A 21,642-nucleotide genomic window follows, 5' to 3' on the forward strand; every position below is an offset into this window, starting at 1 on the left:
CCCTCTCTCCCTGCTTGGCCCTTCTCCGGCATCGCTTGGGAGCCCTGCCTCCACTTCTGGCTCCGATGTCAGTTCCCTGACAAAGGCCTTAAATACTTGTATGTATACTACATCTTGTAGAGTAGAAGAAATAATCTCATTACCAATAAACCCTGAGCTTAACCAATATTTTCCTTACAGTTGTTGACTTCATTGCAATATATGCTGAATTCCTTCAATTGTTTAAACAAATGGGATTCATCTGGTTGAACTGAAGACGCTTAGGTATCCAATGGGAAAACATAGAACTTAACGTTGGATGTTTCTGAAGCCATATCCATATAAAGGTTTGGCATAACTTGGATACCCAAATCTCAGATTCCTGCATCACGGGGGGCTGGATTTAGTGGCCCTTGACGCCCCTTCCAACTCTACAATTCTATTATTCTATGATTCTGCTAATACTGCAAATTCAGTTACATCAATTTGTGCATTTTATAATCAGTTGCTTTGTGCCTTTTCCTGGCAAACACCACACCAAGTTGCAGAGGGAGCAGCAGAATAGCCTTGGCCTATTATTTGCTTATGTCGAGAAAGTGTTTGTTCTTACTTGCTCAACTAGAATGCCGCAAAGCAATTAGACAACCTGAAAGCAAGAGTTGTGGCAGCCTGCTATTTCTGCTCCAGTGGTATATCTGTTTCTCAGTTATTGTGTAAGTAGATTATTCAAGTGTAAAGGCGGGGGACGGACAAGTGAGACCAGCAACAAAATGTTTCGGTGTGGAGTTCTCCTGTTCAAGGAAACAGGCAGTCATGCTCTCTTCAATGATACCCCATTGCACCCCCTGCCTCTGGTTTTCCTTTCCTTCCCATCAGTAATTCAGCATCCCATGGCCACTGGGCATGCTCAGTGTTCATTGCAACACCTGATCTCAGGTTTAACTCCTGCTTAGAGTCTGTAGGGCAAGGATTAAAATCTCAGGGTGTGGGTCTAGAAGGAACGGAACAGGCTGTTTTCAGCTTGGCTTCATGAGAGGTTCTTTTTATCAGTTTGCTGTGCTATCTACCATGTCCTTTAGGATCCAGCTAGGTTCTGTGCTCCATGTGATTCTAGTTCCCAGAGGAAAAACCCATACCTGCTGCCTTGTGGAACACATTCAGGAGAAGAAAAAGCTAAGCAGCAGGGACGTCTTGCCCATAGAGGCGCGGGGCGCCAGGGCGCCAAGTTCTGGAGGGCACCAGAGAAGAGGCGGAGGCTGGGCACAGTGCCTCCCGGCATCAGCTTGCCGCCTTCGCCCGCCTCACTGAAGCAGCGCTGCGCCTGGAGCTCCGCCTCTTCCCCGCTGGAGGAGCCACCCTCTAGCCACTGCCTGCCCCTCCAGCATCGCAAAGCTGCCGGCAGTGCCGTAAAAAGGTCAGCAACTCTGGGAAAGGGGGGGGCACCGGAGCGATCTTTGCACCACGGTGCCAGATATACTTAAGACAGCCCTGCTAAGCAGTAAACTCTACACAAATCCGGAGTAGAGTCCCTAAGAAAGTTGGATGACATCTTGTATGCCTCCTTCTGGCAACTCCTAAAGCCAAGCTGGTGCCTAATAATAATAATAATAATAATAATAATAATAATAATAATAATAATTTATTTATTTGTGACCCACCCATCTGGCTGGGTTTCCCCAGCCACTCTGGGTGGCTTCCAACAAAGATTAAAAACACATTAAAATGTCACCCATTAAAAACTTCCCTGAACAGGGCTGCCTTCAGATGTCTTCTAAATGTCACGTAGTTGTTTATCTCTTTAACATCTGATGGGAGGGCGTTCCACAAGGCGGGCGCCACTACCCAGAAGGCCCTCTGCCTGGTTCCCTGTAGCTTTGCTTCTCGCAATGAGGGAACCGCCAGAAGGCCCTCGGCGCTGGACCTCGGTGTCCGGGCTGAACGATGGGGGTGGAGACGCTCCTTCAGGTGTTGTTCTGCATTCCTTTGGATCACATCAGCAAGGCTGAGAGAGAGGTCTTGTCATCTGGCCAGCCCAGGATCTCCAGACACACTGCGCAGACTTGCACCCTTTGGTGCTGATAATACGACAAAAACAACACAGGAGACAGCAGTTATGAGTTACTGGTCTCTGTAGCCACAACGTGGTCTCTGCAGAGCCAGTGTGGTGTAGTGGTTAAGAGCGGTAGTCTCTAATCTGGGGAACCGGGTTCGCGTCTCCGCTCCTCCACATGCAGCTGCTGGGTGACCTTGGGCCAGTCACACTTCTGTGAAGTCTCTCAGCCCCACTCACCTCACAGAGTGTTTGTTGTGGGGGAGGAAGGGAAAGGAGAATGTTAGCCGCTTTGAGACTCCTTAAAGGGAGTGAAAGGCGGGATATCAAATCCAAACTCTTCTTCTTCTTCTTCTTCTTCTGCAGGCACTGTGATTCTCTGGCGGTTTGGCTACACCCCCAGAGGTTGCACTCCATTGTCTTTCAAGACAGACAAATTCCAGCAAGAATTTAAACCCACCCACCTTACCTATGGCTGAATCCTAAATATATATTAGAGGCATGGACAGTGTTGGGGGGGGGTCCTATTTATGACCCTGGGACCGGCCCTGAACCTTGTAGCCTGGGTTTGAGCCATGGCCTAGTGAGCTAGCCGTTTCAAGTCACTCATCCAACCTATCAGCACCACAGATTTTAACTGGAGTAGTGCCCTGTCCTGAATTCTATGGCAAGCCCTACCAAAATAAGCATACGGAAATAGTTTGTTTTTCAGCAACAGACTCTGAGGATGGCCTGAGCGTTAACTGACAGCTGCCTGGTTGTCGGGGTTGTTTCTGCATTTCGCGTTGCACAACATTGTCAGATATCTGAGGAGAGCTAGCCCTCGCCTGTTGGGTAACGACTGATCAATTGAATAAGTGATCGACTGCAGCGCTTTCCAATAAGGGTAATTATATGCTGTCAGCACTCTTTGTGAACAAATAATGAGGAAAGCATTGATTCATTGGTTTGGCCGGGGGAAGGGAGCCCTTTTTGAGAAGTGCCTGTGTGCAAATCCTGAGAACTTGCTTCATGGCTCACTTCACAGCCAGTTCGTATTATCATGTTTCAGGTCTCTGGGAGCCCAGACAGTCTGAACAAAAGGAATTACTTCATTTCTTGCGATAAGTTATTGAAACCTAGGAGAGGAATGACAGAAATAATTATGTGCTGATGATACGTTTTGCATTCAAATGGTTTGTGTGAGGTTTCGTAGTGTAGGTACAATGCTGGTTTTGCTAGACTGTGGTGGAAGCACACAGGGCGAAGCAGAGAGGTCTCACTCCAGAGATCTCCCTCCCTGGCACCTTGAATGCTTTTTGCAATAGTGTCCCAAGGGCCTAGGAGCAAAGAGGCCCTAGTACAGGCATAGGCAAACTCAGTCCTCCAGATGTTTTGGGACTACAACTCCCATGATCCCTAGCTAACCAGAACAGTGGTCAGGGATGGTGGGAGTTGGAGTCCCAAAACATCTGGAGGGCTGAGTTTGCCTATGCCTGCCCTAGTACGTACAAAGGCACTTTGTGGTGGAAATTGCACCACTTGGTCATAGCAGTGAAAATCTGTTGTGAAGTTGCGTGTTGACTGCATCCTTTCAAAATGATTATCTTCATCATCTCTTTTATGTGCTAGTCATCTATGTGCATTTATCTACCTGTCATAGAAAGGGAGAGAACATGTGACAACTTTATTCATCCGATTGCATATAGGCCATGGTATTTTGCTTTAATCAGACCACCATTTAAAGTCAGAAACTATTTTTTCTCTGCTGAGTATAAATTGTGTCTCCCCTGGAGTAGTCAGGGAGAAAACATGAAGGCTTCAAATAGTGTGTGTGTGTGTATGTGTGTGTGTATATATATGTGTGTGTGTATACACATACACACACACACACACACACACACACACAAGGAGTCAGATTAGATCAAACCCTATGAATTTGTAACAGGCGAAGCCGCATAACCTCAGCAGACATGCAGAAGAGCAGCATTAATGTACTAATGGGCACTGTGCCTGTGGCTGATCCCCCTCACAAAATGATATATTTTGCTGGGTCTGGGAGTAAAAAGGAAAGTGCATTGTCTTGCCAATAGATTTATTATTGGCTTTTGTAGACAAAAACAAAGCTCAGACGAAAGCCTTGTTTTGGCGTCGCTCCAAGGTATTTTTTCTTGCTCTTGCTGGACACCAGTTAAATTTGTCTGACATTCAATGAAAGAATGGCATGCTGCAATAATTAGTTTTATATGCCTCCTGAAAAACGTCCAGACATTTACTTTGTTCTGTGTTTTCACCCTCTGCACCAAGCAGTTGACTTTCGTTAGTGATACACAGTATAGGATGCACTCAGTGATGAATCAGACTGGGAGGGACCAGCAGCTGCTCAAATGCACAAGTTCTCTGCACTTCATGCTGTTACAGTGCGCAAAGGAGAACATGTAGAGAAAAGTTCATGAGCCACAGAAGCACATCTAGTTTTCAGATCCTTCCAGCACAAGTTGCTCTTTGGACATGACAGAAGCAGTATGACAACCCAGAAGTGAGACATGTGTCAATCAAACAGCCACTGATTTAAATCAAGTGTGCCACCTGCGGTTCCTCTAACCTCTAGCTCTCCTTGCACAAATTGCGACCCATGAAGCTGAGCATCAGACACTGAACATGCATTATGGCCTGCCATGCATGCACATGGCCAAAAGAAAAAGGGTTATCGTGCTCCTGGCGAGCTGACACACAGGGCTATGTTTGGCTTGATGCATCACAACTTGCACACGTCTGCATTAGAAAAACAGCTCCAGGTAAAAACAAATACATTGCTAAATCCATGACAAGACAGTTCTGTGAAAAGGATAATACAGTGGTACTTCGGGTTACAGACGCTTCAGGTTACAGACGCTTCAGGTTACAGACTCAGCTAACCCAGAAATAGTACCTCAGGTTAAGAACTTTGCTTCAGGATGAGAACAGAAATCTTGCTCCGGCGGCAGCAGGAGGCCCCATTAGCTAAAGTGGTGCTTCAGGTTAAGAACAGTTTCAAGTTAAGAATGGACCTCCAGAATGAATTAAGTACTTAACCCGAGGTACCACTATAATGTTAACTGAGATAGCTCAGCTGGTGGAGCATGAAATTCTTAAGCTCAGGATTGTAGGTTTGAACACCACATTGGGCAGAAGATTCTTGCAATGCAGGGGATAGGACCAAATGACCCTCACAGCCCCTTCCAAATCTATGATTCTATAGAAGTCACAGAGTATTCAGTGTGTGTTCTTTCTCTCAATAATTTATCTGAATCATAGAATCGTAGAATGTTCACTTTTGCTTGAACAAAAGGAGAAAAAGTTAATGAACTTTAACTGATGCCACCTTTGGATTTTTAAAAAAGTAGCACTACTAGCCAAAGGGACATGGGTGGCGCTGTGGTCTAAATCACAGAGCCTAGGACTTGCCAATCAGAAGGTCGGTGGTTCGAATCCCCGTGACGGGGTGACCTCCTGTTGTTCGGTCCCAGCTCCTGCCAACCTAGCAGTTCGAAAGCACGTCAAAGTGCAAGCAGATAAATAGGTACCACTCCAGTGGGAAGGTAAACTGTGTTTCTGTGCGCTGCTCTTGTTCACCAGAAGTGGCTTAGTCATGCTGGCCACATGACCCGGAAGCTGTACGCCGGCTCCCTCGGCCAGTAAAGCGAGATGAGCACCGCAACCCCTGAGTCGGCCACAACTGGACTTAACAGTCAGGGGTCCATTTACCTTTTACTAGCCAAAAACAGTCAGTCGTTCCAAGGCAACTAGGCTGAAGTAGAGGCAGGTATTGTGTCTAGAGAGGGGATAAAAGGACTGTGTTTGGGCCAAGATGTAGCGGGCCTGCATCCCAGTGTATGCTACTAGCCACTCTGCACCCACAGCACCCACACCATACAGTTCCTCTGTCGCTGCCAAGCAGTGCCCTCCGTGATCTGCAAATTCCTCCTCCTCTTCATTAGTCACCACTGTCGAACCTTGTGAAACAAATTTCAGAGTGTAATGTGACACTTCCTTGAAGAAGAAGAAAAAGGATAAGGGACCTCGAAAATGGAAGACTATTAAACCACAGCATGATTGGTAAACGTGGGTAGGGGCCACTTGAGCAAAGTAACTCCATATTTTGCACAGCCGTATTGTAGCTTGGCTTCGTAATTAAGCAAAGTTGTATGTTGGAGGGAGAGAGATGCGGGAAATCATTCCAGCTCTAGGAAGGAAAAGGCTCTGCGGGAGCAAAGAGGAAATCACCAGCAGCATGAGCAACAGCAAGCATGTTCTGCGCTTGTGCCATTAATTGCTACTACTGAAGGTAAAAAAAGGTAAAGGTAGAGGACCCCTGGACAGTTAAGTACAGTCAAAGGCGACTACGGGGTGCTGTGCTCATCTCGCTTTAGGCTGAGGGAACCAGCATTTGTCCACAGACAGCTTTCCAGTCATGTGGCCAGCAGGACTAAACCACTTCTGGCACAACAGAACACCATGATGGAAACCAGAGCACATGGAAACGCCATTTACCTTCCTGCCGCAGCAGTACCTATTTATCTACTTGCACTGGTGTGCTTAAGGTTGGAGTTCGACTCTGTGCAACAGGGTGAGCTCCTGTTGCTCTGTCCTAGCTTCTGCAAGCTACAGAAGGAATGCACAACTTGGGGCGGGGCGGTTGACCGGCAATCCTTGCTCTGTGGGTGCCCCAGTATTTTAGGTTCTCTCCCTTCCTCTCCCAGAGCTAGGGCTCTGGTGGCCAGGAACTCTGGGTGGCTGAGGTTCACTAGGGCAGCACAAAGCCCTTCACTAACCCCAGGGATTCTCTCTCCCTGGCACCCCCACTTACCCCTGCTGGAGATGCAGATATTTTCATCTGGTTCATTATGATGACTGCACAGCTAACTCTCCACCCCCCTCCAAGGGAGAAAGCCCTGCTCATCTGAATGTGACTTGCCCCTGAGAAAACATTCCTAAACGGTTGCTGTGATTTTGCCTCTGTTGTAGAAATGGGAATTATGGGAAGCTAATAAGGCTAGCAGGAACACGGGTGGCGCTGTGGGTTAAACCACAGAGTCTAGGGCTTGCCGATCAGAAGGTTGGCGGTTCGAATCCCCGCGACAGGGTGAGCTCCCGTTGCTCGGTCCCTGCTCCTGCCAACCTAGCAGTTCTAAAGCACGTTAAAGTGCAAGTAGATAAATAGGTACCGCACCGGCGGGAAGGTAAACGGCATTTTCGTGTGCTGCTCTGGTTCACCAGAAGCGGCTTAGTCATGCTGGCCACATGACCCAGAAGATGTACACTGGCTCCCTCGGCCAATAAAGCGAGATGAGCGCCGCAACCCCAGAGTCTGTCACGACTGGACCTAATGGTCAGGGGTCTCTTTACCTTTAATGAGGCTAGCACCCTTATGTGGATCCTCCCTATTCCCTGTTTAATTCTGTCTGAGTTCTTATTTGAGGACACTGTGTGAGTCCTGAGGTTTTGCAGCATGGTGTTTGGGTCTTAAATTCAATGGCACTCTTCATTCAGAAGTAAATGGATTATCTGTTGGGTCCGAGAAATAAAATGCATTTGGTCAGGATTCTTTAGGTCATCCTTATATAAGTATTAAGAGTTGTGGTAGTGTAGCGACAGAGACATACTACCTTGAAACGTGAAATCTGATGTGAAGGTATATAATGCAACAGTCTTGCTGAAGCACTGCTGATCCAGGTCTATTTGATGCCTGGATGGCATGTTTCCTAGGAATCCCGTGTACACCATGCTGACTCTTGTGATGAAATTAAATTCTAGTTCTGCATCTCTTCAAAAACACACAGGCAGATAGACCCATCTTTGGACAAACTGTATGCAATTGTATGAGAATGAAGGGAATTTAATTCTAACAAAGGCCAGATGGTGGTATCTTTCCAAGGAATAATTTTGTTCCTATTTAGCACGTGAAGACAATACAATTTTAAAAATAAAACCCAGCAAGTCCCGTCCCACCCCACAAAAAAACCCTATTATCCTTTCAGCTTTCCTGACAAGACTTTACTTTATCCAGCCAAGAAACATAATGTACTTGTACACACCAGTGAATTGATTCTTGGGCTAGGATAATTAAAGTGTGTGTTTGGGTCCGTGATTACAAGAGACATTCCTTTTTGCAATGTTTTGTGCTGGGAATTTGCCGGCTCCGTAAGGAATAAGAAGTTGTGAGAACTGCGAGAGGGATAAATGGGCCACACATTTGCTCTCCAGCGCCAAGGACAGAATATTGCTTTGGAGGTTTACAAACAACTGCTGAGGCGTCTCTTTCATATTGGCTGAAACTATTTGGATCCCAGCAAATGTCCATTGTGTTTCGCTTCTTTCAGAGAAGAGAACCAAAAGCATTTGCTTCCAAAACATGCCTTTTCTGCTTATGGAGAACATATGGGGAACAAACCAGTGGGAAGACCTCCAATGGCCCCTCGCAGAAGCGAATAAGCTCCACTGGGGCCCATTCAAGAGGCTTTGCTGCTGGATTGCACCCTTTGCTGTTGCATTCAGCTCTGTTGCCCTTTTACTTGTTTGGATTTTGTTGACCCCAGTAGAACAATGATCCTCCCATTTTCTTTCTTTCTGAGAAGTCTTTCCAATGTGCCCATATGCTATCCTTGTGGAAGCTGTGTATGTAGAAGTCTAGTTCTCAAATTCAAAAGTGAGGAAAGGAATTCTGGACACTCATGGTGACTATGACCCTACAATGTTTTAACCATCTGGCATAACCTGTCTTTTGCGAGTATATTGTTGGGTCTAGGTTCAAAATCAACCATCAAGCTCATTGGCCAACCTTGGACTAGTCAACATTGGCTCCAGATAAACTGTAACCAATATTTGTTTGTTCCTTGGGGTTTCTTGGGGAAGACAAATCACGAAGCTGGGCTCCTACATAATGCTAAGCCAAACTATGGCTTGGCTGCAGGTAGTGTGGCAGCAGCAGGACTCAGGAAAGAACAGAGTAGGGACAGTTTTATCTCTGGCCATCAGCATGCTTGAATATTCACGTTAAACCATGGTTTGGCTTTCCATTGCGGCCATTTTATAAATTAATGTTTAATTTATTGATTGATGTTTAGTTACCCCCTCCCAGTTAAATGGTGGGACTGATAGCAAGCAAATACACCAGGAATCAGGATCACTGAAGAATCTACCCTTAGCAAGGTATATAGATGCTCCAGCTCCTTCCTTCCATTCTAGCCATGTCAACAGGGGCAGGGAGATGAGATCACATAACAACCGTCCTAAAAGATCTGCTTCCGGGTTCCCTGTGTGCTATTGGGCTTGGTTCAAGGTGATAGTGATGGTTTACTAAGCTCTGTATTTGCAGGAACAGCTATTCCAGTAGCCAATTTGATTCCTAAGATTGACTGAGCAGGGAGCAGGGCTCTGTTCACAGTCCCCGCCGGCATTCAGAGTGAAGAGACTTGCAGAAGTGTCTTCTCCAATGCCGGAATGATTTCCTGTTTGAGGTGTATCCATCTCCTGAACTGTTTGGTTTCAGACTCCAACTGAAAACATCATTATTTGCACCAAGATTTCACAGTCTGATAAATAAAGTGGGTGGTACTCATCAACAGGGACGCGGGTGGCGCTGTGGGTTAAACCACAGAGCCTAGGACTTGCCGATCAGAAGGTTGGCGGTTCGAATCCCCGTGACGGGGTGAGCCCCCGTTGCTCGGTCCCTGCTCCTGCCAACCTAGCAGTTCGAAGCACGTCAAAGTGCAAGTAGATAAATAGGTACCGCTCCGGCGGGAAGGCAAACAGCGATTCCGTGCGCTGCTCTGGTTCGCCAGAGCAGTGGCGTAGCGTGGGTTGTCAGCACCCGGGGCAAGGCAAGTAATTTGTGCCCCCTAACCCATGGATTTGCGCCCCCTAACCCTAACCCCCAGATGTTGCGCCCAGTGCGGCCAGCCCCCCCCTGCACCCCCCACGCTACGCCACTGCGCCAGAGGCGGCTTAATCATGCTGGCCACATGACCCGGAAGCTGTATGCCAGCTCCCTCGGCCAGTAAAGTGAGATGAGCTTTATTAGGTCACGACTGGACCTAATGGTCAGGGGTCCCTTAACCTTTACTCATCAACAATGCATGTATTTCTATTTTAATTGATCTTGTACAATTCTTTGTAGTGTTTGTATGTTTTTAGTGCTGCTCTATTGTGCCTTGATCATATGCTTGATGTACGTTGCATTACTGAGGAATATTGATTAAAAAAACACCTCACAAATAATTCCATGCAGCTCCCTACAGTCATGAGAACTGAATTTTACACCAAACTTCCACTAAACTTTTTTCTTTTCTTTTGTCTTTTCTTTAGAAAAACTCTACAATTCAAATGGACGGGAGCTGAGGCGGGCCCTCTTCTCCCTGAAACAAATATTTCAAGTAAGTGAGCCTTTGTTCAGGTTCTATTTGTCTGCCATTCAAGCCGGTTTCCATAAGATTACATAGGTACAGCCTTGTTTAACAGGAAGCTAGAAGATATCGGAAGCGGTTATGGGCAGGCAAGCACATTATTTACCCATTTTGAGTGTTCCCCCAGGTCCTTGACTTCATTTTGTCTTGAAGGGTAGATGGAGCAAAATACCTTTTGCACCCCATCCACTTCAGCACTCACCACCCATGGTGGAAGAAAGAGAATCCCAATGGCACTATAAATACTCTCCCTCTCTTAAAAGGAAGGTTTCTTTCTTGCTTCCTGAAATACTAGTGGTGGCAGCAGTATCCTTTGTTCTGTGTGCTCCCCCCTGCAATGCCAGGGGTTGAAAGGGGGAGGGTGCAAAACAGCAGGCAGAGTGGGTGGGTCACCTGTCATTTATTGTGGCTTAAGCCCCCTCCTCCCTTTCATTTTTGCAGTCCCGGGCAGGTAGCAAAATGACGAATAAATCCCATGCATTTTCTGTTGGGCTGAAATTTTCAATGCTGGGTTTAGTTAATAAATAGGTGATGCAGAAGAGACCGCTCTTCCATACACTGATCTAAGTTATGTTTTTTATACTTATTTCTGTAAGAGTTTTTTCCCAAAAACCTTGATGAATTATGTATCATGTCGTGCAACTATTAGGCAACAGATTGTGAGCAAAATTGGGTATAAAATCTCTCTCTCAGTTTCTCTCTCTCTGCATACACACACACACACACATTCATACATACATACACACACACTCATATACACATAGCATTATGTCATGAATCCATTAATCATTGCTAACAATTGTGCTTTTCAAAGCTTTTAGAGCATCTCTTTTTCAGTCTGTTGAAAAGATTAACTTGAAGGTGTTCAGAGCCATAGAATCTTATCAGCGAGAGACATAAAATGTCACACACTTCACTCCTAAAGAGTCATCAATCATCCTTGGGAGAGGAGAAGGAGTATTCCCCAATTGCTTCATTGATCTGAGGAAGGAGGTGTGGCACATAGAACACCCTGGTTCATGAAAGAATGATGGATGACTCCTCAGGGACTGGAGTAGATGAATTTGATTTAGGGGCTTCATTTGTAGCTCGCCAGAGCTTTCTGTATTCAGCTACGAAAAGAAGAGAATACCCTCTGTTTGATGACTTCAATCTTTTCTAGTAAATTGCTTGGGTTCTGTCACAAAGAGGAGAAAACATTTTATTCCCCCCAACTTCTATGTTACAGACTAGTACTTTGGAATTTTATTTTCATCATTGTTATTTTCTGTTGACAAAATTCCTTTCACATATATAGTGGAAACTCAGGTTGCAGACATAATCTGTGATGGAGGCATGTCCACAACCCGCTGCATTTGCATTCTGAAGTGCCGCGTCTGCGCGGGCGTGATTTGGCCTTCTGCGCATGCGCAAAGCGCTATTTAGCGTTTCTGCGCATGCGCAAGTGTCGAAACCCGGAAGTAACCTGTTCCGGTACTTTGGGGTTTCCCGCGGTCCGCAACCCAAAAACATGTAACCTGAAGTGTCCGTAACATGAGGTATGACTGTAGAAGCCAAAATAGGTTTAGGATTGTGGTCATTGATTTAAATTATCCATTGGGACATTGTATCACACATGATAAACCACTGGTGAACAGCAGTGGACTTCTCATGGTGTGGAAAGAAGCCTTTGACGGCTTGCTTTTGAGGAGAAGGGTGGACCTACCAAAACCTACCTCCTCATATAATTAGACTCACCACCTCCTGAAGGGCAGAAATTCCCCCCGAAGGTACCACCGCGCAAAGGGGTACACATGCCCTGTTTTCACTTTAATCGGGGAGAGGGGCCATGATTGATGAACAGGAGTAATCTTGCCTCTGGAATTGGTGACTGTTCAGGTGAACATTCTTAACATCTCCTTTCAGGCATTCACGCTCTGTGTGCACGAGTTGGGAGTGGAGCGAGTGGGGCTGGTGCATGCAGGAACATTCTCAGTAGGACTGGCATCTGTGGCCTCTACACAGTTTGTGCCCACGTGTGTGCAACTGTGGTCTTGGACTTGCCTAGGGGTGAGCATCCGTTGCTCTGCCCCAGCTCCTGCCAACCTAGCAGTTCAAAAGCACACCAGTGCAAGTAGATAAATAGGTACTGCTGCGGCGGAAAGGTAAACGGTGGTTCCGTGCACTCTGGTTTCTGTCACGGTGTTCCATTGCGCCAGAAGTGTTTTAGTCATGCTGGCCACATAACCTGGAAAGCTGTCTGTGGACAAGCGCTGGTTCCCTTGGTCTGAAAAGTGAGATGAGCACTGCACTCCATAGTCACCTTTGACTGGACTTAACCATCCAGGGGTCCTTTACCTTCCTTACAATGGTGTTTGTAAAAGTCAGTTATTGTCAGGGTTGTGGCCTCATTTGGCAGTCTTAGCAGCTGTTTTTGAATGTGAAACTAAAACGACCACTAACAATAATTTAAAACAGAAAATCAGCTGGAATTTCTATGATGCCCAAGTATTAAATGTCATTGTTGTTCTGTAGCAATACTGGTTTTGCCTGGTTGCGGTTCCCTTCCATTAAGTGCTGTTACGTAGATGTATTATTTGTTGCAGCTGAATAGAGCTTTTGATTTTAAGAACTCTTAGAGCACAATCCAGGTTACATACCGTGGATCTTAGTTAGGTTTACTAAAAAAAAGTTAGACGTGCTGAATTATCCTTATTTAAATTAGTGGAACTTCAAAGTCCTTAACTGGCAGGATTGCATACTTAGTTTCCAGTTTAGTTTTATTATTCAAATATTCTTGAATGTGAGCCACAGCTTGACTTTACAATTTTCATGTGAGGCTGTTTTCTCTTATTTGCTTGGTTATTGAAGTTGATTACACGCATACGTAAATAATTTTATTTGTATGCCGCCTTTCCATAGTTAAAACAATGTTCAGGGCAGCTTACAACATGGGAAAAACACATAATCCAAAACATTAGAAAAGTAGTGATAAACAGCCCCCCAAAAATGACCATCAAAAAGTACACAGCCAAATTGAACAACTTCCGCATAAATCAAGTAAGATCTAAGATAAAGATGCAAAATTAATTGAAACAAAATAAAATAAAATAAAATAAAATAAAATAAAAATTCTTTCCAGTAGCACCTTAGAGACCAACTAAGTTAGTTATTGGTATGAGCTTTCGTGTGCATGCACACTTCTTCAGATACACTGAAACAGAATAGTGAGAGGGTGGGGAAGGGTATTACTCAGAAGGGTGGTGGGAATGGGTCATTGGCTGATAGGTGTGGTAAACCTGCTGACAACTGTTAACTACTGCAGTTGGTCTTACACAAAAAAGCAAGGGGTGAGATGGCTAAAAATAGCTTTATCATGTATAATGAGATAAGAATCCAATGTCTCTATTCAGACCAGGTCTCTCCATGGTTTTAAGTTTGGTGATAAGTTGCAATTCAGCAGTTTCTCTTTCCAGTCTATTTCTGAAATAATTTTGTAATAAGACAGCTACTTTGAGATCTTGTATAGAATGTCCTGGGAGATTGGAGTGTTAATTTATGCAAAATTTATATCAGCAACAGCAAGAACAACCCCCCCAACCAAACCCTCTAAACAACTGAAAATGGCTGAAAATGGGCGGGATGGAATGGGTCAAGGGCAGACTGGGGAAATCCCCACTTATGTCTATTATTATTATTATTATTATTATTATTATTATTATTAATGTTTGTTGCCCTCAAAACCTTAAACAGCCCAGACCCAAGTTACCTTAAGGACCACCTTCTTCCTGTGCCCCTTCTTGCTCCGCTCATCAGCCACCAACTCTCTGCCACTGCACCCACATTAACCCCCTAAAGCAGGCATAGGCAAACGCGGCCCTCCAGATGCTCTGGAACTACAACTCCCATCATTCCTAGCTAATAGGACCAGTGGTCAGGGATGATGGGAGTTGTACAGTCATATCTTGGGTTGAATATGCTTCAGGTTAAGCGTTTTCATGTTACGCTCCGCGGTGACCCGAAAGAAATGGAACGCGTTACTTCCGGGTTTCGCCCCATGCGCAGACGCTCAAAATTATGTCACGCACATGCGCGGAAGCGGCAAAAGGCAGTCGCGTGTTACGTTCTACTCAGGGTGCAAACAGGGTTCCGGAACGGATCCCATTTGCATCCAGAGGTACCCAAAACATCTGGAGGGCCGAGTTTGCCTATGTCTGCCCTAAAGCTTCCCTTCCCACTGGTGCAGCAGGTGAACACAGTAAACTGCCCTATACCTGCGTCAAACCAGTGGCTTCCTCTTCTGGAAGTTCTCAAAGGACAATCTAAACCCAAGACTATCTAGCTGAGAGGCCAGGGAATGAAGCAAGGCCACACAACTCCCTCCCGGCGAGGTTTGTCTTGCTCTTTCTTCTCTTTTTAAGTTTCAGGCATCTGGCAATGCCAGCATTTTCCTGCAGATGTTTGGGGCCTCTTGGTTGTGCTGCTGATACTGGTTTTCTTTGCTAGGCTTCTGCTGTTTTTATTAATGTGCTGTTGAATTTTTCTTTCCTGGTTTTAATCTGCGTTTTCTCCTTTTAAAAACTGCTAGCTGCCTTGTAGATTTTGTTAAATCTAAAGAAGAAGATAGATGCAGCTTTAGCAGAAGTGTGCTGGTTCAAAAAGTATATAGAATATACATTTTTTCTTCCTTTTAAAGGTGTTAACAAATCATTATTCAGCCGATTTTTCTCTAAAGGATGGGTTTCTGTTCTAATGAGCAGTGTACATCAAAGTCCTGAAGTTTCCCTGTGCCTTTTGGTCTGTATTTTCCTCTTTTGCCACCAATTCTGCTGTCATCTTAAACTAATTTATATCCCTGGAAGAAAGAATCATAATCCTCAAACTCTAATCCTCCTTAAACCAATTTGATTTTTCTGTCCTGCGCTGGGTTTGATGTGCAAGACAGCTTTTGTCTGGTAGTCAGTGAAACATAGTCAGCTTGTGTTCGCAGGTCTCCCAGAAAAAGTCACATTAGAAAGAAGGAAAGAGTAGTTGTGGTTCAGTCTGGGCCTTGTTAAGTAGCTAGTTGCACCTAACTAGAAAGTGTAGCTGTTAATAATAATAAAAACCACCTATCTGATTAATATTTTGAAGATGATTTTCAAAAAAACCAGTATGCATAATTGTTTTCCCAATTGTTTCTCTGAAGCAGATGTAGGTACCGTATTTTTCACCCTATAGGACGCACTTTTTCCCCTCAAAAAATGAAGGGGAAATGTGTGTGCGTCCTATGGGGCGAATGCAGGCTTTCGCTGAAGCCTGGAGAGCGAGAGGGGTCGGTGCGCATTGACTCCTCTCGCTCTCCAGGCTTCAGGAGAGCCCCACCGCCAGCCCCACAAGCTCGGCCAGCGGGGAGGCTCAGCGCGCCATCCCGCTGTCTCCCAACGTGGTTTGGAGGCTGGCGGCGGGGAGAAGCGTGCTTCTCTCCGCCGCCAGCCCCGCAAGCTCGGGGGACAGCGGGGAGGCTCAGCGCGCCATCCCGCTGTCTCCCGACATGGTTTGGAGGCTGGAGGCGGGGAGAAGCCCTAACTCCCCGCTTCTCCCCGCCCCCAGCCCCGCAAGCTCCCAGAGAGATGGCGAAGCTGCACGCAGCTTCGGGATTGCTCTGGGACCCGTTCTGGGGGCTGTGGACGGGCTTCCCCCTCCCCCAGCCCCGCATGCTCCTAGAGCGAGCTTAGCGCAGCTCTCCGCAAGCTGTGGGAGCCCGGCGCAACTTCGCGCTGGCCTCCAACGGCTTGCGGAGAGCTGCCTGTTCTGGGGGCTGGGGTGGGGGAAGCTCGGAGTTCCCCCGCCCCAGCCCCGTACCTGGGGGGGGGATAATTTTTTCCCCTTTATTCCCCCCCCCAAAAAAAAATCTAGGTGCGTCCTATGGGCCGGTGCGTCCTACAGGGCGAAAAATACGGTAAGTGTTAGGAAATGAATCTAAATAGTCCCCATTTGACACACCAGATAAAGTAGTAAGAATCTTTTCTTTCCGTTTTACTTAAAAGGAAAAGAAACAATGGGTTTCTGTGTATATTACTTATAAACAAAGTTGTAGTGCTATCTCACACTCATTCTGAAAAAGCACAATACTACTTGCAGTTGGCCTCTTGACGAAACCTTTCAGGAACCACATTAAGGCTTCATTCTCCTCCTCCCCACGCCCTGTTTTTGACCTCAAACCATCTGAGTACATCTACTATAATCAAATAGATGCAGTGAGCATGGAGGTCTGTTATATCACAGTGTTTAAGGAACAGTTTATTACAATAGTGCAGATGGCATAGACTATTAGGCCAGAATTAGCCTCCGCAAATCAAACAAAACAGAAGTAACTTTTCCGCCATCTCAAAAACAATGCTTTTTAATGGAGAGAGTTGACATATACACCTGTAACTTATCCAAGAGAAGTAAGAATGTACTTGCATGTGTGAACTGGCCCTAAATGTGAAGCAGAACCTATCCACTTAGCTGTATTTTCTGGGTCCTATATAGTCACTTTGATGCTCGGTTGATGTACAGTAAGTTGGAAAAATAGTTTTCCAATTAGCAAGTTTCTGGCATGGAAAATTCATGAATCTTCTGTTTCAGAAATGCGTTTTTGTTACAGTAAGCCCTCTTCCCTCGATGCTAAAATACAAATGGACAGTTATATAGTTCACCCAGTTCTTGTTCTCATAATATTCTTTCCTCCTATAGACATGGAAATCTAAGACTGTCGTCATGCTCTGCAGTCTGTGCGACTGCCAATAGGAAGCCAGCATGGCAGATAGTATGCAGTGAGGCAAGATAGCAGTGTTGCTGGCAGGCATTTAATGGAAGAGGGAGAGGCACTTCACAGACTGATTTAGCAAGCCGCTCTTTTCACCATTAAAATGTGGCTGTGGGGGGGGGGATGTGCTTCTCAGAGCAGATCTGCAGGCTGCTGTGTGAAGTTGCCAGTGTGGTGTAGTGGTTAAGAGCGGTAGACTTGTAATCTGGTGAACCGGGTTCGCTTCCCCACTCCTCCACATGCAGCTGCTGGGTGACCTTGGACCAGTCACACTTCTCTGAAGTCTCTCAGCCTCACTCACCTCACAGTGTTTGTTGTGAGGGAGGAAGGGAAAGGAGAATGTTAGCTGCTTTGAGACTCCTTCGGTTAGTGATAAAGCGGGATATCAAATGCAAACTCTTCTTCTTCTTCTCTTCCCCACCTTTAAACACGGCCGCAGCAAAGTTCAATGGGGGAGTGAGTTGCTTCACACAGTGTTTTAGCAAGCTGCTCTGTGAAGCACCTCCTCCCTCCTTGGAAAGGGGTTGGGGGTGAGGTTAGCTGTGTGGGGAAGGGAGCTGGTTATATAATGTTTTTATTTCATTTTATAATATTTATATGCCACTTTACTGAGCAAAGCTTGCCCATGTGCTATGTTTAGATGGTAACCCCTTTGTTCACTCAAGAACTAAGCCTCTTCTTGAGTGATCGCTCATTGTGCCCTGATTATTACTATTTGTAGCTGAATAATCCAGAAAGGAGAACTCCAGGAGATTTCCATGTTTGGCTGCTATTTCTCATCAGTGCTTTAATGCTGGCCGATGAAGGAGGCAGACCATAAATCTTAGCAATATTACAGGACTGCTCCGGTTTTCTACCCAAGGACAACATCCTTCTCTCCTTCCTTCCTTTAGCTGTTACCACACATATTCTGAAATGTGTCAACATTTTGATCATAATTTGTACCTTGGCTCCTATTTTCAGTTTTCAAATTCCCCGACCCAGAGACTCATGGTGGTAGAATAGCCTTTTAAATTTTTGGTCACTCATGTTAGAAAATCAGTAAGTTAATGGGATTAGAGAGACTGACTACTTTATTTCAGAAGTTATGTAAACACAGTCCTTTTAATGTAGGGGGAACTAGTTTGGATTCTTTTCATCTGTCTTTGCACAGTCCAGATGTTTAGACCTTCTCACAACCCCATCACATTATAGATGCATGATAAAAAAGGTCATGTGTAGAGTGCAAATGTCTATGGCATGATGTTTATGTTCTTTCTTCACACTTCCATTCCTTTTCCTTCCTTTAAAAAAGATACATTAAAGCCTTTTGAAGTTTAAAGCTTAGATTGTTTATTCAGTATTGTTAAAATCAGTCCGGTTAAAGTGTCTTTTATGAAATATGTGTTTTAAATACAGATCAGATCCTGAAGTATTTCTGTTGTTCCCCATTAACTCATTTGGATATTTCGTTAAATTCAAACCTGCCATGTATCTTATACATCACTGAAATGTCATTTTGAGTACGGAAATGCAAATTTTGGTTATATTGTTTGCATCTTACAGTATTTGAATTTTTAGGATGCATTACTCTTAAAGTGCTTACAGAAAGGTGGCATGCAGGTTTTGAAAAATAAAAGAATGAGGCTGAACAGAATTCTCTAGGGAGGGAATTTCACAATTGTGGGGTATGGCAGGTTCTTGAATCATGCAGGTTTGTCACAGCTCACCCCCACAACATGACTCGGGTCCCTGCTAGGGCTGGGCGATGTCTGGTTTTCCACGTTGTGATATAAAAGGTAAAGGGACCCCTGATCATTAGATCCAGTCGTGACCGACTCTGGGGTTGTGGCGCTCATCTCACTTTATTGGCCGAGGGAGCCGGCGTACAGCTTCCGGGTCATGTGGCCAACATGACTAAGCCGCTTCTGGCGAACCAGAGCAGCACACGGAAACACCGTTTACCTTCCCGTCGGAGCGGTACCTATTTATCTACTTGCACTTTGACGTACTTTCGAACTGCTAGGTTGGCAGGAGCAGGGACTGAGCAACGGGAACTCACCCCGTTGCGGGGATTCAAACCGCTGACCTTCTGATCAGCAAGTCCTAGGCTCTGTGGTTTAACCCACAGTGCCACCCATGTCCCACGTTGTGATATATCAGTAGCTAAATAACTCAGGAACACAGGTGGCGCTGTGGGTTAAAGCCTCAGCGCCTAGGACTTGCCGATCGAAAGGTCGGCGGTTCGAATCCCTGCTGCGGGGTGCGCTCCCGCTGCTCGGTCCCAGCGCCTGCCAACCTAGCAGTTCGAAAGCACCTCCGGGTGCAAGTAGATAAATAGGGACCGCTTACCAGCGGGAAGGTAAATGGCGTTTCCGTGTGCAGCTCTGGCTCTCCAGAGCAGCGATGTCACGCTGGCCATGTGACCCGGAAGTGTCTCTGGACAGCGCTGGCTCCTGGCCTCTTAAGTGAGATGGGCGCACAACCCCAGAGTCTGTCAAGACTGGCCCGTACGGGCAGGGGTACCTTTACCTTTACCTTTAAATAACTCAATATGCTGATATATCATGATGTCTTGAATGTATCTCAGCTGTTTCTTCCTTCTTCATATTGCGCAGCCCTACAGTGTGCCTCTCCAACTTACGCCTGAGCTGAAGGGGCATCAGAGCCTTAATTGCTCATCTCGGGGAGGGGGGGAGCTTCCAACACCCCAGTGCCAATGCCTCTCCGTCAGCCTGTTTTGAAGCTTTGGCAATTGAACTCTACTCTCAAATGAGAAGTGGACCGTTGTCATGTATATCTGCTACATAATAACCACCTCTCATATCACTTGAAAAATCAGTATAAATTTGTGAGCCGTGCTTACTGTTTGTTTGTTTGTTTGTTTGCTTGCTTGCTTGCTTTTGAAAAATGTTAAGTAGCAACTCATTTCTCTTTTTTGCCTTTTTCCTTGATATAGGATGACAAGGATTTGGTTCATGAATTTGTTGTGGCAGAGGGTCTGACCTGTTTAATAAAAGTGGGCGCTGAGGCGGACCAGAACTACCAGAATTACATCTTGAGAGGTACGGAAGTTTATTTCACAAGCTGTTTTTGCTTCATGCAGCTTTTTCTACTCCAGCCCATTCAGTTTTAATAGTGCTGCTTAGTTGCAAACTACAGATTTCACAGTTTTCCTGTTTCAAGTAAAATACATTATTTGTTTGAAGAAACCCAACCCTTACTCCATGCCCTTTCATCTTGCAGCCAACCGGATTTGACTTCACCTGGCACCCAGCTGCCTTATTTACTATTACTTTCAAACAGCCTTGTATTTAAGCAACATTCTGGAAGCCATTGGCCACTAAGTGTTGCTTTCTAGCAATTGGCATGGCTAGTGGAGAAGAGGCAACACTATTCTGGCTCCCCTCTGTAACCAGCATGGAAACCAAGTGTGATTCCAGAGGAGGAAAGCCATGAGATCTACATCCAGCATAAAAATGCAATGTGCTACTGCAAAGGACGCGGATGGCACTGTGGGTTAAACCACAGAGCCTAGGGCTTGCCGATCAGAAGGTCAGCGGTTCAAATCCCCACGACGGGGTGAGCTCCCATTGCTCGATTCCTGCTCCTGCCAACCTAGCAGTTCAAAAGCACGTCAAAGTGGAAGTAGATAAATAGGTACCACTCCGGCGGGATGGTAAACGCCGTTTCCATGCGCTGCTCTGGTTCTCCAGAAGCAGCTTAGTCCTGCTGGCCACATGACCCGGAAGCTGTATGCCGGCTCCTTCGGCCAGTAAAACAAGATGAGCGCCGCAACCCCAGAGTCGGCCACGACTGGACCTAATGGTCAGGGATCCCTTTACATTTACCTTTACCTTTACTGCAAGAGGAATGGGACATTTCTTCCTTCCTCTTCCCAGTCACCAGTAGGCTAGCAGACATTATTTTCAGGCTACGCTTATTCACAAGGCTACTTTCAAACACTTCCTACCCCCATTGACTCTTTTTGCATTTCACTTTTCTTTCTCTTATTCTCCTAACATCTCACTTCTTTACTTTTGGACTTCCAGTCTCTGGCCAGGCCTGTGTTATTCTTAATTATTGAGGGCACCTATCAATTTTAGACTTGTCATAAATAAAGAATACCAACAACAACTTGCATAACTCACTGACTCGCTCAGTTATTTATTTAAAGAGCCTGCTTTTTTTCTAGGCACCATAAAGCGATTTTAAAAATGGCACAGGCCCTGCCCTCAAGCTTACACTGTAAAAGACACAAAATTAAAAAGGTTGGGGGAAGGAAGGGGGGGGACCAAATTCAGGTAGCAAAACTTTTAACTACATAATAAGTAGCATCAAAGAGACAGTATAGTGAGCCAAGGATCCAAGTGGAAGTTAATTCCAGGTGATTCAGGGTGCCTTGTTGCCCTGCCTCACCCTTCTCTCTCTTTCTGCCT

General features: G+C 45.7%; 1 protein-coding gene across 12 annotated transcripts in view; it reads left to right on the forward strand.

Annotated features, from left to right (window-relative positions):
* FHOD3 (formin homology 2 domain containing 3) overlaps positions 1-21,642 on the forward strand; it is a 340,197-nt gene that overhangs the window by 156,367 nt on the left and 162,188 nt on the right. For all 12 annotated transcript variants that reach the window (XM_081883777.1, XM_081883776.1, XM_081883771.1 and 9 more), the window contains exons 4-5: positions 10,355-10,422; positions 20,163-20,268. In XM_081883777.1, the coding sequence (XP_081739903.1) occupies positions 10,355-10,422; positions 20,163-20,268 (174 nt within the window). The remainder of the gene's footprint in view (positions 1-10,354; positions 10,423-20,162; positions 20,269-21,642) is intronic.

Source organism: Podarcis melisellensis (assembly GCF_964234715.1).
Source record: "Podarcis melisellensis genome assembly, chromosome: 13".
Classification (NCBI taxonomy): domain Eukaryota; kingdom Metazoa; phylum Chordata; class Lepidosauria; order Squamata; family Lacertidae; genus Podarcis; species Podarcis melisellensis.